The 23,943-nt window shown below is 41.4% G+C and overlaps 1 protein-coding gene across 1 annotated transcript in view; it reads left to right on the top strand.

Annotated features, from left to right (window-relative positions):
* The window catches only part of angpt1 (angiopoietin 1), a 63,190-nt gene that overhangs the window by 14,737 nt on the left and 24,510 nt on the right, over nucleotides 1–23,943 (top strand). The window contains exons 2-6 of the mRNA XM_069681148.1: nucleotides 10,388–10,543; nucleotides 11,155–11,276; nucleotides 12,300–12,532; nucleotides 20,889–21,016; nucleotides 22,134–22,235. Of these exons, the coding sequence (XP_069537249.1) occupies nucleotides 10,388–10,543; nucleotides 11,155–11,276; nucleotides 12,300–12,532; nucleotides 20,889–21,016; nucleotides 22,134–22,235 (741 nt within the window). The remainder of the gene's footprint in view (nucleotides 1–10,387; nucleotides 10,544–11,154; nucleotides 11,277–12,299; nucleotides 12,533–20,888; nucleotides 21,017–22,133; nucleotides 22,236–23,943) is intronic.

Raw genomic sequence — 23,943 nt, 5'->3', positions numbered from 1 at the left:
GAGCCGTTTTCTTTCTCTGCTCGGAGGTTTAACATACAACGGTCATGGCTGAGCTTAAAACAACACACGTCCTGTTGCATCTATTTCTCCAGCTTTCTGGTAGAGGCGTCCTCCTGCTGTGAGGTTTAAAGGGCACACTGGAGTGGTATCTGAAATATTTAAATGTAAACGCCTCCTTCGTGGTGTGCTGGGTTTGCGGTGTCCCTGTTTGCCTCCATAAAAGGGGCGCACTGACATCACTTTTAACATCGACATAAAAAAAGCCATCATAAGGGACAGTTCAGCCTTTCTGTGTCCTCACATTGGACAGGTTTATTACTACAGACTGCCCCTCTGCTGGTACTCGCAGTATAAGGCCTCTTCATGAACAAGCAGGTCCGAGTTTGTTTGGTTGTTTGGTTTTCGTTACGCATTCCCATGTCTTGGGTGAATGCAAGTACTTCCTCTCCCACACGACCAGATACGCATAATTAATTGGTAATTTTTGGGCTCATTTTGGCATTAGAGAACAGGGTTGTAACCGGAGGACTTGTGAAAATATACATTCATGAGTAAGTTGTACTTTACTGTATTTATTTTCATTTTACATGGAAGGAAACCACACGAGGTTGTGACTGTTGAAGCTGCTCGAGGTAGGAGTCAAACTTGAAGTAAAGTGTTCGAGCCAGGACTGTCTGGGACGGGGTCAAACGGGTTCTTTAATATGTTTGTAGAGGGGTACTGCTCCATCCAAGGAGGAAAGGTGACAATACAGTGAAAGCTGTACATCGTACAAAACAATATTAAAATAATCCAAGCTCATGTTGGTCATATACCTGTATATTACACTAATACTAAGGCAATACTCCCTTTTTATCAAGACTAACTACTGACTAATAACTCATCAGCACTTAACTTGAAGTCCAATATAAAGTGTCTGTATTTTGAAACCAAAGCAATGTATGTAGTCCACATTTAGCTATGATACAACCTACTGGAAAAACTTAAATGACTTTTTTGTTATTCAAATCATTACAAAAGAGCTGTTATATTTAGTGATGACTGCAATGAAGCTTTCTACATGTAGGCATTAAAAGCTGAATATGTTTTAAATTGATCCAGCGAGCAGCTCTCAGTCTCACCTTTAGCTTGCGCGTCACTAGCTAACGGAAGTTAGCCGACAGATCAAGCTGCTTCTAAATGAAGACCCAGGTTAAGGTAATTTACATATATTTATGTACATAGAGTTTTAATTGTACTAGATTAAAGTGATAAAACATTAAAGTTCTGTCAAGTAGAGTAAAGCAGTTGGTACACTAATGTAATTATTATCTACTAGCATTAGCTGCTTGTTAGCGCAGTCAGTGTTTCACTGCTATCTAGCTACAACATACAGGGCAGGAAAATAGTGTGTGCAGGTAGCTAAAGCAAGATTATTGACCCACAGACTTGTCACTTTGGTGGTCTTTGTGAACAGCAACATGCAGTCCTTGCTTAATTATCAAAACACTACAGATTTTTTTTTTTACCACTTTCACATGTTTCAAAACAGTAACTAGAAAAAAGACCTTCCACATGCATGCAGTCATTGACTGGAGCGGTAAGTGGTGCTTCTGTAATATGGTACAGGGAAAGCCGAATTCTCCCCGTCTAGACAAAACTCTGAAAATTAATTTCCGGAATGAATTTTGATCGTAAAAACAAACAAGTGCCCGCACCACTGTACCAACATCTATTAAAGAAAAGCAAACATTTCTTTTGGACTTGCTCGCTCCAGAGTGCTTAAGAACTCGAACTCTAGGCAAAACATTTTTTGTCCATATCTTTTTAATACTAAGCGAACCTTTACGACCGTTACCATGTCATAACTTCTGAATATGCCCTTTAAATTTTGAGAGGAATTGCCTTTTATCTTACATATTACAGATAACCAGAAAACGTTCTCTCGTATATCATGCTCTGAGGCTTGAGGATCATTTCTTGTAGACATAACACTGTCAAACTGTTGATTTAAAAGTCTTATGACGTTAGAAGCTACGTTTATATAGTGGGATATTACTGGTGATGGTACGTTAGTCACGTACGTTAGAAAAGGAATCATTATAACAGTGAAAGTTAATTGCCATATCAATGTTTTCTAATAGGGTATTTATATTCCCAAAGGAAAGTAGGAAAAACATTACATCCAGTCTCATTTTAATTCTCAGGGCTTTTGGATTTCTGGATATTTGACCTCTTCATGAAATCTCTTTTTTTTGCCCCAACTAAAGCCACACTTCTGCCAATTTGTGTTTCAAAATCATGAACCAGGCCTTGTTATTTCAGTGTGGTTTACTATTGTTGTACCCTGGAGTAAATTGGCCAGCTACAAAGCTCATTAGTCATTTGAAAATTCAACACATCAGAATATTATCATCACATTTTCCACTCTGTTTTCACAATTTGTGGTTTATTTTACTACTTCACACTGAATAACGATTTACCGGTCGCACGTATTTGACAGAAGGAATACGGAAAATCAATTTAGGTTTAAATATATCGCACGAAGGTTAGACGTTCTGATTTGTTTTTCCAAAGAAACAACCAACATATCAACCAAGTTTAAACTCAACCATCAGTGAAATATTCTCACTTTGTCTTTGTCTGCCTTGTTAACAACCATTTTGAAAGATAGCCTTTGAAGGGTTTTAAATGTTATGCCTCAGAACCTGCCAAAACGATTTTGGACACCTTCAAGTGAGCACAATGATTTTTCCAGTGATTTATTCAGAGGAACGGCTGGTTTGTTTTCAGATAGAGAGATAATGGCATCTTGACAAAGAGATTAAGGGGGTGAAAAGGAGAGTGTGATGCAAAAGAAGAGAAAAAAACTGGTGCTAGCAGTAGCTGGGTTGTTTTAGTATTCGAGATTTGACCAATTGCAACGCTAACTGTCAAACGGTGATAAAAAAAATTGGTTCCTTGAATTTCAGACAGCTTCACAAGATCTTTCTTTTCATTCTAGCTGGCAACCATTGCCTTACTTAACTTAATCAGCTAGCTAGATCGCTAGTTTGGCTAACGGTTTCTTCATGATTAGCTGTAAACACTGAATACTTGACTTCGTAGGCTACTGTGTAGGCTATAAGGTACAATGTGAGATCAAACAGTTTTGTCATTCCCTTGCTTTGCTGTTTACATACTTCGTATTTCAGCTGAGTATGTTTAGTGTTCCACAAATCCAGTAAACAGGCTAACGTTAGCTATAACTCTGATAGCAGGAGGTGTTTCCTCACAGTGGGTCAATGCTACACAGTAAATGATTAACCCTTCAAACTAATGTTATATAGTTAGTTTTCCTTTAAAGAGCCATTTAGTTGACGTAGGGATAGGCTAGTTAGCTATTAAGCTAAACGTGCTCATGATGGCAGCTTACATGAGACCAGATAAACACATTGTTTAATCTGTGCCTTACAATTTGCCTCCTGCACTACCGGTTTTGGAAACTTGTTAATGGCAGGTCACCCCTGAAGTGCTTCATTACGACAGCTAAGCTATGATTAGAAAATTCATGTTTGGGGGTGTTTGTCACTTGATCATATGCTAACATTTCAGACTCAAGTGTACGTGCTATTTTGTCTTCGAAGGCATTGGGGGCTCTTTTTTTTTTTTGTATCTGTCTTTTACTTTCTCTGTTTTGACATTCAGTGAGAAGAAAGAAATGTGGCAGCAATTGAGTAAACGCCTGGATGTTGGCCACCGGGGCTAAGGTCACAGAGGTCAACTGTGGGTTCAGCCTGAGTTGTTACTCACCTCATCTTGACAGAGGGCTTTAAAACTGTTTCAAGGTGGATTTAAAAACAAACAAGCCAGTGACTGAGTAAGACAGCCTTCTAACATACAGAGATTCCTCATCTCTATCTTACACAATGCTGGAGAGTGACGGGGCAGTGAGTCTGGATAACACCTCCTAAAGCCCTACTAGAGGGATTTATAGGAACAGGTTTCAAAGAGGGGGTGTCAAATTCACCTTTCATTGTTGGTGGGCGATAAGAAGGTGTAAGTGTATTAGCTGGTGTCGGTCCCAAGGCTTTTTATACACCAGGAGGTGCTGATATCAGGGGGTGGGTCACGGTGGGTAACAGCCTCCCGTGCTCTAGTCCATTAAAGTGGACTGAAATGGATCCTGAGCGTAAGGGATGCATCCCAGAAGCCAGACTGCCCTGCAATACCTTCACCATCGCCTCCCCACAGACACACACAGTAAGAGATAAGCAGAGATGTGACAGAGCTTCAGCAGTAAGCGTTTTATACAGTCCAGACCCACCGTTTTCTAACCCTAACCGTGTCTCTTAGCGGAGCTACTGCTGCTGTTTGGAAAAGATCAAGACCCCCCTTTGGAATGGCTAAAAGGGAAATGTCAGAAAAGTGGTAAACATTTTCAGTAATCTGTAACAATGATAGCAGGGAGTATCATTTTGAAGGATTATCCTGTTTCTGGCTCTCAAGTGATGGCGATTTAGCAGCTTCAGCATGAGAATGTACAGGATCGTTCTCGGCTGATGGATTTTGGGCCTTTTGGGATGCTTTCCATGAATAGGAGTTCATTCAGTAACACTCCCCCCTTACAGTCTGCTTTATGTTGTCCAGCTTGTCACTAGACAACACTTGTTCTCTAGACAGCCTAAAGCAGTCGTGATTATTAGCCAATTGTACCTCATAAACAGTCTCATCTGACAAGTCTGTACATGCAGTGTGCTGCCTTTTGGGTGTGCAGCTAAGGTTATAATGTCGGCATCATTCGGCTGTCCACATGAAGCCATACTGTGCTAAAAGCACCACCTTTTAAAACCTTTACGTCTCGGTGTAAAGTGGCACGTAGGGCAACATAAACTTGTGTTTATGTGATTCTCACATTGCAAACAGTGATTTTGTCAAACCAGAGGCAACGTTTAGCACGTTCTGAGAGCAGGTATAATTGCACTTTCTGGAATGTCCCTGAAAAGAGATACAAGGTAAATGTTTGAAAAGGCATGACACACTTTCTTTTTCAAATGAAAAGTCAAATTTAGAAGCAATAAAACTCAGCATCCCTCTCTGGTACACTCTCAGGGTTTTGCAACTGTACAGCCTTAAATGGTCTGGTATGACTCGTGGCTAATGGTGGCTAATGTTAGCAAACTTCCGGTAAATACTGTAAAAGACATAATGATTCTTTCTCTTTAGTATTTTAATGATTTTCACTTTTGTCTGCAGTAGCTACACTTCAGCGTAGTTACATACTCTCACTTTAAAGATGCCATGTGACCCCTTTAAGTCTGAAACCAGGTTTATCGAGTTTACTCTGTATTGTTTGAATTGTTGAAAAATATCCCTTGTGCTTAGATGGTTACACATTACCATACTCATGGGTGACCCCCATTCTTTTGGTTTAACCCTGAGTTGGTGGGCTCCACGCAGAGGCCCACCCAAGCATTTTTTAAGCCAAGTTTACTGGTCTGAAACCTGTTTCTCATCAAATTCCCATTGGAGAGAGGGTTTTACAAGTATCAGACAAATGACCACTTGGTTCTGTCATTTCATTGGCTCTGTGACTATCTGTTGATGAAAGTGAAAACAGCCTCGTGAACTGAAGCTTCAGGTCAGCTAAAAATGTAGGAAATAAGACCCTCACATCTTAGCAGAGAACAAAGCCCCATAGCCTTTGCATTCTCATTATGCACTTAAATTTATTTCAACATCCCGATCCCACTCCCAAGTGACACACATTTACATTTCTGGCATCGAAACAGAGTATTTGTTTTCATTGCTGACAATAGTTACCGACTGCAGCATTTAGCTGGAGTCGAGGTTAGAAACCATCGAAATAACCCGACACCCACGTAGACCTATTTTACTGCTTCCCGAGTGGTGATTTTACATGATTGGGCGTGTTTGTGTAATCTTGTTTCTCCTTGGTACTTTCCGTTTATGACCCCCACCAGATCCAGGTCTGAGTCAGCCACATTCCCTAAGAGACGAACCATGGAGTGATTGCTGGGCTTGGGTTTCCTTCAGCCATCTGTCCCTTTGCTCTCAAGGTGACTTACACCTTACAAAACGCTGGCCAATATTCAAAGCGGAGATATCTGAAGTTTTCTACCAACACCTCAATGGATGTAAAAACCGCATACACCACCCGCAGAGTTGATAGATTTCATATTTCTAGATGGACTGAAACACATTAATATTCTATGCTTCATTATCAGGCAGAGTAATCCATCATTATTGAGCTCTTTGGATTCCAGAGTCGCTGTTTTCTTTCCAATTCTTCGGGCCAGACCATTGGAGGTTGTGTGGAAAGTGACACTTATATCAGCCTTATGTAGTTCGCAGTCAGGGGAAGCTGTATTATGCCTGAAATGCCGCCCAAAGAAATGATGAATTTCACTTTAATATTGTTGCCAAGAAAGGATATTGCAATAAAAAACTAATTGAACTTGGCAGACCTGCGCAGATGGCTGAAAACGGGCTGTTTCTGCTGAAGAGCAAAACAGTCCATCTACGCTCTGAGTTTTCATTATCTGTCACTGTTGGATCAATTGAAGTCTTGATTTTCACTTAATCTTTACAGAAGCAAGAGTTTTGAAGGTAATGTATCCAGTATACATATTTAAACATGCCAACAGACACAGATAGATCATTCTGAAACTCTATGGTTGCAAATACAAGTCCAAGACCAATATATCGGCTGAACAGAGTCGGCAGGAGGTCTTAGACAGCGATAACTGGCCTGTGGCGGCCAAATGATCAATCTTTCTGCAATTTTGAAACAGCATTCCTAAAGCCTTGGGATTGGTCACTTACATGTAACAGTAACAATAACAATAACTTTATTGGTCCCCAAAGGGAAATTCACTAAAATCCTTAGCATCTCTGTCAGACCGTACGAGAGTGAAGCCAGGTAGATCCACGCTGGAGTCTGAGATGTTCCAACATCCAACCAGGTTTCAGCAAAACACAGAAAACTGCCCTCACGGTATACGGTATTGACACCTCCCATGATGACTGATGGCAGAAAGGGCTTACATCTCCATTTCCAAGCCTTCACCTCTACACCAGCACGGCAACCACGAAAACACCTCTCAGCTTGAATAGGGCGGTATCCTCCAGATTTGCTGCTCTCTTGAAGAAGCTCTTCTCCCCACAGAAACATCCATCAGTAGTTGACAAAACATGATAAAAATACAACAAAAATAAAGTAAAGATTCAGAGAAATCCGTAGGTACCAGACTTTGCTGCTACTAGTTGAAGCGCATGTTCTAGAAGGACTATAAGGAGAACTGATTAATTTTCTGATCTAATTGATGAAAAGTGAATGGAAGCACTCCAATATACAACTTTCAAGACTGAGCCATAATGGAAACCCTGAAAACCGTACCAACCCTTTACTGACCTGTGGAAATTGATCAAATAAAAAAATATTGAAACCATATAAAAACGATCTAGGTTATGGCTAGTGGTAATAGTCCTGCCTATAATTTGTCCTTGCATTTTTTTCAAAGTCTTGTTCTATAAACAGCCTGAAGCAATTAATTTCCACTGTTTCCGCAAGTTTGAGACTCACAGTCCAAGTCTGCTTTCATACAAATATGTATAATATTGTCCCTTTGTCTGGACCCTCAGTGGGAGAAAGTAACCGTGCAATGGGGCTCAGAGTCCTGCACCGGATCGGGTACCTACAGGAGACCATAACCCAATTAGCGTTGGAATTTGTACGCTAAAACGTTTCCGAACCTGGCACGGATTGCACGGAATCTGGTCGCCATCCCGGCATCAAGCGAAGCAAGTGAAAGAGACCTTTCCTCCGCTGCATTTGAGATTCAGGAACGGAGAACCCAGCTCAAACCAGGGACTGTGGACGATATTCTTTTTTTTGCACAGCAACCTCCAAGGCAATTAAATGTCCAGCACAGTGCGTAGCAACATGTAGTTGGTGATCGTTTCTGGCAAATGATTTGCCTATGATTTGTTTAATGTTTCTACGTGTACCAATTGTGCACGCACTTGAAAGTGAGTGACTGTAGCCTGTGTGTTTAAATTAATCACGTGTCGGGTTGCGGGTCTTATATTAACGGGTCCGGTCGGGTACAGATTTGAATCGGAGATAAATGCGGGTAACAGGTCGGTTCCGTTGTTATACTTTGCCTGTATGGGTGGATGCGGGTTTGCAGAACTGGACCCGTGCAGGACTCTGGTGGGGCTAACAAGATAATGGCAGCAATTTGTCACTAAAGACTAAAGGACAGATGCATTGAGACAACAAGTGCACTGTCTTGTTACTCACAACAAAGTATTTTCCTCAACAAGCTCAGTCTGTCTTAGCGTCTTAGTAGGATTCTGCCCCTCAGTTTCAGTTCGGGACGAGAACCGTTGCCAAGGACACCAACACATGTGATGTTGTGCTGTTTGACACGGATTTGTCTTGGCGGATCGGTTCCTGAAACATGGCTGTCACAGTCCATTGATGAGCCAAAGCGAAACTCAAACAAACTCTTTTAAAGATCAAGTGGATGGAAACCTCCCCAATGGCCGATTATTGAATCATCTCAGTGTGTGTTCAGACTGACAACAACCAGATGAACAAGTGGACTCTTCAAATCCAATTGAGTCGGATTTATTTATAAAATAAAAGCATGTCTGTGACAATACACAGACAAGCCCTTCTACATGTAATAAGTCAACGAGCAAGGGGACAGAAATGACAGAAAGGAAACAGCACAGGAACCCGCCTGAGCCTCAGTAAGGAAATGGAAAAAGCTCCTAAATTGACATTTTACTTGGGAGGGAAAATGAAAGCACAATACACACATGTTCCATATAGTTAATCCATAAGATGTTATCTTATCAGACATACGCCTCTATCTGCATCTTGTCATTTGTTTGTAGATTAGAATGAAAGAGTTCTTTCCGGACAAGCTTCAGTGAATATCTGTCCATCTCTGCCTCTTCCATCCCAAGCTAACCACCTACATCTGGCTCTGCCTACGTTGACTGAACCCATTCTTCACTTGAGTGCCACTCAAATGATGTTTTTTTATGCTTTTCCTCTGCTGTTACATATGAACCCCCTTTACAGCGTGTGGTCAAAGAAATGTTACTATGAATCTTTAATATTATGGGATATCCTTAAACTCTACTTTTACCATGAATGTGTAAGAGAATAGTTTTCTTAAAAAGTATGTTGCCCCCAAATAAGTTCAAAACTCATCTGGAACTTTTAAACCAAATCCAATGTTTTACCATTCAGTGATTGCAGAAAGAAGGTTTAATATCTGTTTAATGCAGTACCAGATTTTTACATTAGCATCAGATGCTATAAATGAATGAATGTTATCTCATAGTTTGATGTTAACTAAGGCTGCAACAACCAATCGTTTAAATTGATTAATTTCATCATCGATTAGTTGGGTCTGTGTTATGATGCACAGTATGCGCTGTGAAAACGTCACTGGGGGCAGCCAGCCAATGCCGCGGCTTGTGTAGCTCATGTGATGAATTACAGGAAGTTACAACATCTCCGGGCTCCTTTGGGATAAACATTAATTATTTTTCAATGAGTAGTGTCAGTTTGTTGTGCAGTGCTGATGATGTGTCCGCCTCCGGTAGATTAGCATCTGTTAACACGGAGAAACGCACGATTACGGCTTCTCACGTTCATTTCAAAACAAACGTAACGGACTTAAATTCCGTCTATTTTCTCTTCTCTCTGTTTTGTGATGGGCCCATAGCCGGGCCGCTGACAAAGCAGCGGAGGACAGTGTACCGTGGTAGTAAAGCTGTTGATAAGCTAATGCCACTGGTAAAGCTAGTTTAACGGTAATTCTTGATAAAGCTAATGTCTGGCTTCATTAAACCATCACAAAATGGAGAGAAAACTGATGGAAAGTATTTCTGTCCGTCACGTTGTGTTTAAATTAACTTGTAATCGTGCGTTTGTCCGTCAGAACGGACACTAATCTGCCGGAGACAGCAGATTTAGCTAATGCTAATTAGCTAAACTTCAGTCGGAGAGACACTGGAGTAAAACATAACGTTATGGTTATGGTAATATTTCATGCCATTAGTCAGAGACAGACCAAAGTAAATCTTTTATTTGTTCACATCAGAAACTTGAGCAATATCTGATTAATCTTGGTTGCTTTCCCTATAAAATTGTACATTGTACAAGAACAGAAGATATAATCATTTTTGTGTTTTGAATAATATGCTGGAAATACTAAAATTGAGCTTTTTTTGTTTTTATCCCAATATTAATCGATTAATCGAATTAATAATTGACAGATTAGTCGATTATCAAAATAGTTCTCCTCTTGGTTCTAACCCCTGTCTACTGCATCATTTAGAGTCGGCATTTTCTAATCATTTCTCTGTAACCTTGTTTTTGCAGATTGAGAACTACATCAAAGAGAGCATGAAGACAGAGATGGCTCAACTGCAGCAGAGCGCAGTCCACAACCACACGGCAGCCATGTTGGAAATGGGCACCAACCTTCTCTCTCAGACGGCTGCACAGACGCGCAAGCTAACGGACGTCGAGACACAGGTAACACCTCATTAAACATGAACAACGAAAGCTGCGTCCCATTCACTTCTCAAGCACACACACTCGCTCTGAGAGGATCCATCCAATGGGCCGTTAACCAAACTATTCCACCTTCAACTTCCCCTAAAAGGTTCTGGACAACTTGCCAAAGACAATACGGATGCTATATAAATGCCTGTCCCTTCTTTGAGTTTTTTGGCTCAGCTCCCTTTTAGTGTTTATATGGCGATGTTTGAGGAGGAGGTGATGGAAGTTAGTGGTGGGTAATTTTTGCTAAAGCAGTATAAAGATAAGTGTTTGCAAAGTTAAAAAAAGATAATCATAGCAGAGATTAATATCTCCTAAGTATTAACATGTGTTGGGTGTACACTTGACGAAATGAAAACAAAGTTGATGGTTTATATATGCTTCCAATGTTCCCCGTGTTACTTCCTCTTTGAGTCTAGAAAGGCCTAAATGCAGCTCTGTGTTTTTGGCTTCCCAACAGGGTTGGGTGCACATGTTCATGATATTAGATGTATTGTACGCATGTGTGTATGTACCAAAGCTAAAATAGAGACATAATATCATCTTTACTATTCTTGTTCTCTGTTTATTTCTTCCGATGACAGGTTCTAAATCAGACATCCCGGCTGGAGATCCAGCTGCTGGAAAATTCTCTTTCCACTAACAAGTTGGAGAAGGAGTTAATGGTCCAGACCAATGAGATCAGCAAGCTGCATGACAAGAACAGGTAAACAGACAACACTTGAAGCAAACAAAACCAGAAACACACTCGACAGTAAACATACTGGGGAATATCGCACAAAGAGAAGAAGAAGGAAATAAAGATGATTCCAATCTTTGCAAACAATAGTTTTCACTCTAAGTACTGCTAATCTCTGTGGGAATGCGTAAACAAAACACAAACTCGCTACCAGCTTTCATTGACTACTATGTAGTTTGTCCATTTTCCAAAACAAGAATTAGTTGTGTACACAACAGCATAAAAGGAAGCTCGTATTTTCTTTCACGTTCATGAATCAGTCAGAAAATACATGAGATTATGTTTCCCTGTTGGACCACGCTGCATTGGTTGCAACATCAGTGAATTAAAATGTGGCTTTTGATTACATTTTCATGTCTCCAAATAATGTAATTAACTGTGATTGGTCCGGTGGGGTTGAATTAGATGATGTAGTGTTTAAAATTGTTTGGTCTCTCATTGCAGTTTCCATCGGGACGCCGTGCAATCACTGAAAAAATGACCATTTGAAAGCGTAATCTCTTCTTAGAAATTCATCAGGCTCATGAAGAGGGAAGAGAGTTTTCCCTACTGAATCTGTAATAGGGGGAATCACACGATTAGTTAATGAATTTGATGTCAGCTCATTTTTCATGACATTGAACAGTCTAAATGTTTATATAAGGAAAGGGTTGTGATATAGTTGTGAAGGTAAGAATATTACCACTTATAAATTCTTTGCAGTGTCCATCTCCAAGTAACAGCAAGGAGTATTTGTAAACTAGATTTAATAATCGCAACCCTAACCGTGATGCCAGTACAAAAATGAGAAAGATAAACATCATATAACCAGTAAATCATGTGTAACTTTATTACTAACATTTCTGAGAATATTAAACAATATTCAATCCATTCAAATCCATGAAAACAAGTCTTCTTCCAACGGATTTGGATGCCCTGTAGGAAGATAAAGCAATAAGTATAAACTTCTCCATCTTCCATAACAAACTTTTTTGACCTTCTTCCCCTCAGCCTCCTGGAGCAGAAGATGTTAGAAATGGAGATGCGGCACCGTGAGGAGCTGGAGACTCTAAAGCAGGAGAAGGGGAGTCTGCAGGCCCTGGTGGGGAGCCAGAGCGGGGTTATCAGGGAGCTGGAGACTCAGCTAAGCCGAGCTACGGGAAACAGCACGGCCCTGCAGAGACAGCAGCAGGAGATGATGGATACCGTCCATAACCTGTTAAACCTCTGCTCCAAAGATGGAGGTCAGTTACCAGAATAAAAGTCTGACATGCGGGGAGATTTGGACGATTCTAACTGTAAACATGGTCTTACACAACAGCCTAGGAGCACTTTCTGGCAGTTGTTTGGTGCTTATGATGGAAGAAGTCCCAACATATTAGAAGAGTGAGCAAATGTATAACCACGAAAACAAGTTTAATTACCTATTAAAGCCGCTGAGAAATGATAGAGTTGGACCAATCAGTGAAAAACTAGGAACTGTTTAGATGATGGCAAAGATAAGCAACACAGTGTTTGTGTTAACAGGAAGTACATAAAGCATGACTTACCAACTGCATGTTACCTAACCTAATCTGTGTTTGATCACAGTGGATAATTTAGTTGTAACTTGACATTGCCAAATTATTGGTTGTTTGTAGCCTTGCTAGCGACACGGCTCGTTGGTCCATTGGTTTGGCCTTTGAAAGTCTGTGCAGACATTCGTGGTCCCCAGTGGATTCAGGATTCTGCCTTTCGTGATGCGTGACTTTTCCTCTCAAGCCAGTGTAGTGTTTCATCATGTTGTAGCTAGTTGAGATATAATGACATTTGGAAGAAATTTTTGAGCCCCATCAGGGTGAATTTCTTAATCTCCTGACTTATGACTTAGTCCCATTATTACGTGAAAATGACATCAGCCTCAGCTGTGCTTTGTGCAAAGTGCAAATTTGCTAACATAAGCATGCTAACGTTTGCTAAAGTAAGATAAAAATAGGTGGTGAACGTGATAAGCATTATACTTTTCCAAGCATTATCAGAGGGGCAGTGGTAGAGCTGTTGTCTCTCAATCGGAAGGTTGGGGGTTCGATCCCTGACTGCTACAGTCACATGCCGAAGTATCCTTGGGCAAGACACTGAACCCCAAATTCTAGCATAGCCATCGGATATGAATGCATAGACCATTAACTTTCAGGACAAAAGCGTCTGCTAAATCATGCTTGTAACATTGTAACATTACCATGTTAGCATTGCCACCGTGAGCCGGCTGTTTAGCCTTGTATAATGCTGAACAGCCTCTCAGAGCTGCTAGCATAGCCTTAACTCTTAGCCTGGTTTCATATTGAAACTCAAGATCATATACCGTGTGCTGGCTTGGCTCATCCATGCGGGTTGGAGGGTTTTGTTTATGTGTCAGTGGAGGAGAGCACACGCTATAGACTGATCCAAATTTTGTCGACCCCCACTGGTGATGAACCTTACCCAAGAAAAAAGCCCACTGACCCTCGCCAGACCACAACGTGCAAAAGAGAGTTTGTGGATTGGCTGTGCGCGGTTTGAACCATGAGGCAGCACTCAACTTGGATTACCTGCTTCCTGTGGTCTATTGTTACAGATACAAAATCTTTTATTTTACAATCCTCATGAAATTATGATGACACCAGTTCTATAAACTTTACCCCATGCTGAGAGACACGGGGATGCACTGGCTATTCAGCTCTGCATCAATGAGAGCAGCATGAAGAAGGAAACATGGTTCTTATTGTAACCCGGTGTGCTCTTGTTAAAGACGTTTGGTGCCTCATAAACCAGCATGGTGCTCTTCTTTCAGCAACAACTGTTTTTCATATTTTGACGTTTCATCGAAGCTGTGTGCTCTGGCTATGAAGTTATAGGCTTATTTTATTCCCCGGAGTCTACCCCTTAGGGGGGAGGGATTTTACTTCTGGCCCTACCTTTGACCCGACAGCAATGCAACAGAGTGAACTTATTTACCCCCTTCTGCACCAAATGCACTTTCCTTCCTTTCATTTGCCTTCAATCCCATTGGTCACAGTAGATTTGCAACCTCACATTTCCATTTGTGGATTTCCTGCAGAGATGTTTAGAGACCCCACAGGGGTTCCCTGAGGTTTCCCATCAGGCAGGAAACAACAAGGATATGACAGGATGTAGGAGTCACGAGTGAAAAACGGCTGCACATGATTAACACAAGCTCAGTATTTATCATGCTGCTCTCTTTTGTATTTTTAATGTTGCATGCAGTGAAGGTCACGGGCGGCCTCTGCTTGCACTCTGTCTGTTTAGTCTAGATTTGTGTGTGTTGCATTTAATTACCGGAGGTCTTTCGAGACCATTTTGGCCTGACTGGTCATTGTGTATCATCTTTGCGTTCTTCACGTTGAGATGTAAGTGTGTCCTGATGTAACATTTCTGGCTCTCTCTTTCATTGGATTTGTAATTTGCCAGGTTTGATTAAGTTCCCTGTATATTATACTTTTCTCGGCTTTATTTTGCCACCATTTCGGCTGTTTTCAGTGTCAGTAAGGTCAGCGGATCAGGGTACAAAACCCCCATACTCCCAATCCGTGATTGGTGGCTGCCTTAATGAGAGGTGATAGAAATGGAACGTGGCCGCTTCTGCTCTGTGGTTGGTCCTTTCCTCTTCCACGGTGGCTCCGAAGGTTGAGGCTGGCGTGCGGGTCAAGAGGTCAGCCCTTTTCTTCACCCCAGCCTGAATAAGTCAAACTGTAATAGCTCCTGGGGGAGACCCCGTCCAGAGGAGGTGAGGGAGTGTGTAGATCTCACTGATCATGTGACGCACTTCCCCCTTGTTTTCAACAAGATTTAAAAAAAACAAGGAGAAGCACTAGAGCCTTTTTCGGGGGAGGACTTTTGTTTGTTTGAGATTATTTTTTTATTTTAGCAAGCACTTCATGCCAAGTGGTGTCTGCTTACGTTTTTGAAATGTGAGCATTTCCTTTTAAAGCGTGGACTCAAACCACCTTTGGCGTTGCTTTGGAGAAAATGACGGATACTTAGAAAAGGGAGTTTTAACACTAAATCTCCCCTAAGATACATTTTTTCCCATTTGTCCATGTATGGCTTTTCCTCAAATTAAGGTTTCCAGTGTGTCTTCAAGTACACTGGGGGGATTGTTTTGATGTGGCCAGATGCAGCAGTGGAGCCCTTGTTTAGCTTGTAATCATTACCCAATCCTCATTAGGGTGCAATGAGCCACGCACTGTTATTACGGTAATTGACCTCAGCTTTGGATGACTGTTAAAAAATTTCTGGCTGTAAAATATGATTTTCTTTTTGTATTTACAGTCTTTTATTATCTCACTAAATCAATGACATTCATCATTATTACAGCTGCTGCTTACTCCGAGACAAAGAGAGAGGAATTATATGAAGGTTACATGCGAAGCTGCAAAAATAAAGTCATTAGTAGGTTGTACTGCCCCGACAAGAAGAAAGGTAAACCACTTCATTAGACATTAATACACGATCCAGACCCAATTCTTAAGTGCTGCACACGATTATTTTTACGCTTCACCGACCTGGGGAATGAGTCGACACCTATTGTTGCAGCGACCCTGTGAAGTTTGCAGTTATTGCGAGTCACCCCAGTGACCCTCCCGAAACTATGGGTACCCCTCCCCTTTATTTTCACAGAGGGAACATGACTATTTGATAATACGAAGCTTTGCACACAGCTGTTTAATGGAGCAATATGTTTTAGAGGCTTTAACTAGGGCAAGCTGTTAGTTAATTAATTGCAGTCACTTTGCCTTACAGGCCTAAATCAATCCATGAAGACTTATGAGGCTGTAGACTGTAGAGAGTGTGATAGCTCTGGTGAACTACAACAACATGTGTATTCAAACTTCCTTTAAATGCTATCTAAATTATGTCTTACTTTCTTTTAACACACAGAAGTCATAGGATTAAGGTTGGGATGTACGGTTGGGTGTAAAAAGCACCAGATTATATGTTTAACAATTCTTCAGCTTGGTTAAGTAAAGGGAAAGCTCATGGCTCTAGCTGATAAAATCTGTGCACCCCTTTTCAAGGGCGCACATTTCTCTTTCTGTATCATTATTGTGTTTTAAATTCATGCTTATTCCAGCTCTGCTTACAAACTCTTACAAACCCACATCATTACAAGTAGTGTTTACTTCCAATGTGAACCAAAGCTATTCACTTAAAGTTATCATGAGTAGGATTTTTAGGCTCTTCGTCGCCAGAAGCTCACTCTCACTCTCTCGTGCGAGAACACGCTAACACCGACAGCATCACGGCTACCTTTGCGCTAGCATGCTAACTGGCGGTTAGCTTGTCCTACCAGGTTTGAGGCACCTACCTGTCCAACAGAAAGAAGGCCAACTCTGCATCGCTCTTTCAGCATGTTCGCCGGTCTGAATGGGGCCCAGTTGCTAATTTGAACCACTCCCACACTCACCTATACGCTGTGATTGGCTCAGGGAACCAGAATGGCGCCCCTTCTCAGAACGTCCCATGCAAAGCAAAACAACAGAATAGATGCAGAGGGAAGGGTCTCAGTAGGGTCTGCACACACACTCACCACCATCACATGTATAGAGGCCCATAAGTGATGATTTGTATTATATTTGTGAAAGTCTATATATTTTATTTTTCTGCTTTTATACCTTTAACATTAATCTTGTTGCCTGAACATGACAATAAAAATTTTACAAGGAGCAGTCACTGTCATACAGTGCAGTGAGGGTTTCACAGATGTTTTTAACTAGAGATAGACCGATATGGTTTTTTCAGGGCCGATACCGATACCGATAAATAGTAGTCAAGGAGGCCGATAACCGATATTTGGAGCCGATATTCATTTGCAGTAAAAGTTAAAATATTGGCATCAAAATTTTGAATAATACAAACTCCAACACTTAACTTTGTTTAAATGCCTTTAAGCATATGTTTATTAAACAAACAAACCAGGGTCAGCAGCATCTCTTATAAAGTTAACTGAAAATTTAAATAAATAAATAAATAACTTCCTGAAGTTTTATTAAGTAAATAAAACGCAGTTAAATAAAATTTGCAAAGAAATTAACTTTTTCTCCTCTCCGCCGTGTGTGTGAGCACTCCGCACTCTTATCGGCCGTCGGATTAAAAAAAATAATAAATAAATAAAAATAATAGGCCCGGCCGATAATCGGTCGATCCCTATTTTTAACACACATGTTTCGTATGCTAATAAAAATAAAGAATCAGGCGGACGTGTGATTCCTAAATAATGTTTAAAATATCCGTTCTTTACTCAGCAGTATATAACAGACATTGGCTTTCAATAATCTTGGGACACATAACTCTGAAATTTTCACACAACCCTAATCCTCTTCACATGTTAAGCACGGCCTTCACATCACTGTGGTAAAATATACTGTGGGAATGATTGTATGGAGCTTTGCATCCTTCATAAATGAAAAGAGCAGAGAAATTCATTGGATCTTGTATGGAATCACTTAAACTCTCAGCGGCATTTACACAGCGATTATAGTCACATGGGAGCAGTGATGTCTATGGCAGTCCATTTAGGTCCATTACTCACTCTCTGTAGTTCCACTATTTGGGCTCATTTGGCAAGGGTACTGATTTATGCAAACACCCAGGCCCTGCTGATCTTTTCACATGAACCCCCTACTGAATACGAGTCCCCGCTGAACCACAAAATATTTTTCTGTAAATAAATATTGGGACATAAATAATATTTGTAGAGCTGGGCAGCAAGCTGTTCGAGAGAGCCGCTCCTACACTGGAGTCTCTCGGCAGATCGTCTTCTTCCACCAGTAGGGATCCTACGGGCGATTGTGAAATAATCCTCCACACTTTTTACAGATTGAATACCAGAAGGTTCCCCTCTGACAATGATCTCCTTGGCCTCTAAAATGTGCCCCGCTGTCTGCCGGCTTGGGGTAAATTACCGCCTGACAGGCCCGCTCTTTGTTGCATTAGAGTCTGGAGTGCGAGGGCCCACTCTGTCAACCTGTCACAGCAGGAGATTCTTGTCGCTGACACTCAATACTTTGTCAAAATGCTCAGAAAGTACACCCAAATAAGCAGCCTGCTTCCACCGGGAAGTCCTGCGCTCACGGAGGAGGGGATCAAAGCGAAGGGCTAAGGATCGCTGACACATTTCACTTCTCCCTGACATCTTCTTTGACTCAACAATTCCAACAATAAAAACAATGGTGTGAAAACCGAGATGAAGCTCTCGGGAAAGGGAGGACGAAAAAAAAGAGAGAGGGGAAAAAAACGGAAGGAATTTCCATCAATATAACAAGGGCATGGAAGGTAAATAAAACCACTTGTTATAACAGGAACTTGAAATTTATAGCTTGTAGTATTTTGTCCTTAGCCCCTTGCTTGGTTTCAAAATAGTGCCGCCATAATTATCTACAGATGGAGATGGATGCAGCTGGTCCGTCAAAGTCTGAAAGCTGTGTGTCTCAGAGCGAGAGATCATCCAGTCCGTGAACTGCTTCTCTCCTGATAATAAGTTAGTCGCCCTCAGATCTGTATCTGGCCGTTACAAGATACTCGCAGTGAGACCTCACCGATCAGCTTCTGCCTCAGAGTCCTTTCATATTTTCCCCTCGGAGATGTTCAGATCTGAAATATGATAAATTGACGGACTGATGGAATGGTTATTTCCATATATGTCCGACACTAGAGGTTGCACGAGGGGTAACACTTTATTATAGCATGGAGGTTTTTTTTACAGTTATACTCTTGTGACTATCTGGTGTATCAAGTGTTTATTTGATCTCATCCTTCATCAGGAAATATTGTAGCTTCCACACCTGGGCTTTGGCATCCTCAGCCAAAATTGTCAGTTGCATATGTATGTGTCAACGCAACCTAGGGTGTGTGTGTAGAGCAGGCACGTGCACAGATAGGACCCAAGGTGGGCTTGAGCCCCTGCCCTTGTGCCTGTCGAAAAGTACCCTTAAAAAAAAAAAGATAAATTTAGGATGTACTCCGTATCACAATCCATCCAAATGATTTTGTCTCAATCAATTAACTTTTCAACGTGTCTTGACTTATGAAAAGCATGCATCACTCCAGCTCCACCTCAGTTCAGTTACAGTCAATGACATCACTTAGGTAGGCACTGATTAAATAATGACCAAAACAACACTTTTAATGTTATCCATTAAAAATTAAACAATTAAGAAGGTCAGGGTGACAAGGCTGTAGTTTCCTCATTATTAGCCTCTGTAGTCTGTACTAGCTAGCAATCAAGCTAGTCTAATCTTCATTAAAGCGCTGTTCTCTGCGTCATGCAGGGCAACAAATATCTAAATAATAATAAAATACAAATATGCAGTTCATTTCTGAGGCAGGTTGTTTCATTTTGCATGCTTTTGATAGTTTTAGTCACCCCCTCTCTTTATAGCCAGTTTTTAAATAGTTGCAGTTGCACTGCAGTGTGTTTTTCCTGTTTAAATAAACGTTTCAGTCAGTAAATACATTTTGATTGGGGAATAAGAAGCAGCATGAACACTGCTGGAAGAGGCAAATACACCTTTATCCAATAAAACACAATCCTTCTCACCTCCCTGACCCTGGATTAGTAAAACATATGCACAGATGTAACAAAAGTTCCCATGTTATCAACAGAAGGTGCCTTTCACAGGAACCATTTAGTTCCCTTCGAGGAACTAAATGGTTCCTGTCGCCCATTGTTGTCTGCGTTTCCACAGCGGCCTAAAGTCCCGGGAAGATCAGGCCAATGACGTATGAAGAAACTGTAAAAGTAACTTACACCGCCAGTCCAGTAGGTGGCAGTAATGCACCTTTAAGCTGGTTTGCCAACCGCCGTTAAATCTCAAAGAAGAAGAAGGTATTATCATTTGTGCGACTCTACAGTTAGCCTGTTAGCATGGAGGAGATTCAAGTTGTGCTGTGGTTGATCAAGCTTTATTGCATTGCGAATGGATTGAGCACGACAGCTCGCGTCTCCAACTTCCTGTCGGCACACAACCTCACGACGTGCGTGTGCGCGGGAGTAAACACTCTGCGGCACGTCCACTCCGTGAACTACATAATCGGTTCACGGAGAGGACGTGCCGCAGAGTGTTCACAGTTACGTCCGCAGCACACACACGGCGGGAGGTTGTGTGCCGACAGGAAGTAAGAGACGTGAGTTTTCTTTTCAGAAAGTTATTGTCAAAGTGCAGATCACGAGTTCCTGAAAAGGTTCCTAGTTCCGGGGTAAAGTTCCACACTGTTGTGATGTGTGACAACATCAGGGTGGGAATTAGTGCATGTTGGTGGGGCAAGTGCCCTTTTTTTTGCTTGAGCCCCTGCCTCAAAAAATGTCTGTGCACGTTTGTGGTGTAGAATTTCAAATCTAGAAAAATGGCAGCTCGGCATATATTTGAGCTTTGGAGAGAGCAACACTAGCTGTTTCCACATACTTCAAGTCTTTATGCTAAGCTATGCTAATCCCCTGCTGGACCTTAAAACAACTCAGTCGCTCAATGGCTGTACATGTGTGTACTTGTGCCTGATTGGTCTTGTTAAACTTTATTCTAAAATAGCGTTGTAAAGTTTCCATTATGTCTTTTGTACCCACAGTTGTGCCGAACAGTACAAAGGTCGTCGACGAAGAGAAGAAGTTCCGTGACTGTGCCGACCTCTACCAGGCCGGCATCCAAAAGAACGGAGTCTACACCATCCAGATCAACCCGCAGGAGACCAAAAAGGTGAGAAGCCGCAACATCATATGTCAAAATATGTGCGTTTTCATCACTTCCATGCGGCTCTTTATAGAGTTTCTACAAGGAATCTTTCAGTGAACGCGAGACTTGCCAAGTGTGCTCAAAGGCCCTGACCCGCCGCTGGACGTTACACAGTGATGAGTGTGAATGACGGGTGCTAGCTGCTGCTGGAATATTGATAGCTGAAAATACACTTGGCAGCTTTGTGAGTGCTTTAGTTTAGCAGGGGGGATTATGTGTGAAACAGGACGCTGAGCCGAACAGGATGGCGACAAAGTGTGTTTGAGTGTGTGGATGTGTGTTCCTAACCTCTGCACTACATATACAACTCTTGATTCATGATGAGTGTGATGATTTTAGAAGTTAGGACGTCAGCAGGTTTGTGTGTGTTGATTTGTTACATTATATTTTATTAGCAGGAATTATGTTTAATGTCACATTAACCTCAAAGGTCAGTGTGGGTCTGTGTGTGTGTGTGTGTGTGTGTCTGTGCGTGTACACCATGAGTGATGAGCTGGTCTTGGGGAGAACGATTCTGTCAGGGGGTGCTTCCTTAATCATACCCAGGTTGCGCTCGTGTGTGTTCAGCTGTGTGGGCTCGCTGAGGTGAGAGACCTTCCCCGCTCCACCCTGGGGTCTCCTCCTCAAAACAAAGACATGCAGATAGAACACCAGCCTCGCGTTATCAGCTTACGCACACTGAGGTCCAAGGTTAAGGGCCACATTACACCCAGGGCCTCCACTTTGATCGTGCAGAATCGAGGGGCGTCTGACGAGGGACATCTCCCGGGAGTTGTTGAGGGATAAGGAGACGCTGATTAAGTTCGAAGAGGACGCAGATATGTCGCATTCCGAGCGATGATTCATCATAAAAGCTGGGAAAAGGAGTGTCTGAAACTGAACAATTGTCCGAATGACCTTTCATTGTTTCTTAATGCCTTGAGAGTCGCAATGAATCTTGGAATCTTTTTGTCTTCTAGTTAAATTACATCTACTGAATCCTTCAAAAATGTACAAAGACCTGTGGGTGCTATCAGTATTCCATTACCTTCACACATGTGTTCTCCCACCCTCCTTTCGCTCTCTTGTTACAATCGTGTAGGTGTATTGCAACATGGAAACAGCCGGCGGCGGGTGGACAGTGATTCAGCGCAGAGAGGACGGCAGCGTGGACTTCCAGAGAACATGGAAGGAGTACAAGATGGTGAGACACTAAATATGTGTGCTCAGACACTTGCCCGGCATGCAGACACTCATCTGTCTTCATTAAAAGAAAGGAGATAATGCTGGTCGACACAGAGACAGAAAGGGAGGGAATACACTCATCTGTATCCATTAAGCATCAATTACAAAACAGTGCAGTGAGTGAAACATGCTGTTTTAAAAATACACTTCCGTCTGGGAATCTTGACTAACGACTTGCACTTTTTGGCCTTCACTGAACATCCTGAAAACTAAGAGGCAGGATCCACTGATCCAAAAACCATTTGGAACACTTCAGCCAAATATTATTCCTCCTGTGCTACAGCTCCTCTGTCGTTTGTATTAGTACTATCGTCAAGGGTGTGCGAGACCTTCTCCGCTCCTCAGCTGAGCCTTTGTGACATGCAGTTCTAGTTACTTCTTGTTTCCTACAGGAAATGATTACCTAAATGTAACACAACACGTTTGTTTAGTCTCTTCTGCACTGTGCCAGGTGCTGCATCTGTTTGACATCAAGGAGAGATCTATGCATATTTGCGTTGGGAGTGTTAACATTTTCAGCCTGAGCTGTGTTTAGGCCGTAAATTGGATGTATTATTGCTGGCAGTTGCACTGCGTGCGTTTGCTGTGAAAGTCACCTGTGTGTACCTTTCCACTGCTGTCAGTTTATTGTCAAATGGACTCTGTTTGTGTGTAATCTGCTTTCTGTTACCAGTTTAATTATTTCCCCTCTTTCCGCTGCTCTTGATGTGTCAATGGGAAAGGATGTAAAAGACAACTCCCAAGACAGAATAAATAAAAGCACAAACAAAAAAGAAGCATAAAAAGTTACCACCAATGAGACAGCTTTGAACAGGTGTTCTAGAGAGCATGGAGTACATTACAGTACATGAGGGCACACTTGGACCTTGGCCGACCTTTACTCTGCTGCTGAACAGCTTAGTGTTACTGTTCCTCTCCTTGGAAAGACTAGAGATCAATTGCTTTATTAGTTAGCTGACTCTTGGTCTTCAGAGGCTCGTGCTGACAGATTTAAAACACTTATAAATCTTTCAGTGTAAATTAAGATGCGGCATCTATGAAAGACAATATTGTAATCTTAAGACCATGTAAAAATGGCACTTGTAGATTGGTTTGGAAATGACTTACAGTTTGCATTTGCAGGGGGGTTAGTGGAAAGTCACTGTAACACATGAACATCACATGTTGCGGTGCTTGGAAACAAGTTAGCTAAATATGTTAAAATAGTTGGCTTAAAGTAGTTGCCAGAGTAATACTTAAATATTCCATATGTATTTGAAAAATAGTCAGATCTGCTGAAATAATATGTAAAAAATGAAAGAACAGTAAAAACTCAAATTTGACCTAATTTTGAGCTAGCTTGTGATCGTTAGCTAAAGGTAATGAAAAAACGTATTAAAAGTTTTCATAGTTACGAAAACTAAATCTCAGTTAACCTTTGTTGAAAGTAATGAACAATATGTCCAAATAGTTAGTTAAAAGTAATACGTAAACAGTTTACATGGCAAGCTAAAAGTAAAGAACAGGAGTTGAAAAGTTATCTTAAAGTAACGGACACACTTTGTAATTGTTAGCTTGTGTTAAGAAGTTAGCTCAAAGTAATTGGTTGTAACAGTTGAATTAGCTGGATAAAAGTACAATAAAAGTTGACATAGCCATCTAGAAAACAGTTAAAATAGTCGGCTAAA

This window comes from Semicossyphus pulcher, unplaced genomic scaffold, assembly GCF_022749685.1.
Source record: "Semicossyphus pulcher isolate SPU_LCO1_2020_fin unplaced genomic scaffold, fSemPul1.0.p SCAF_5, whole genome shotgun sequence".
Classification (NCBI taxonomy): Eukaryota; Metazoa; Chordata; class Actinopteri; order Labriformes; family Labridae; genus Semicossyphus; species Semicossyphus pulcher.
The sequence above is the reverse complement of the archived record's forward strand: the minus strand, read 5'-3'. Positions and strand labels throughout refer to the sequence as shown.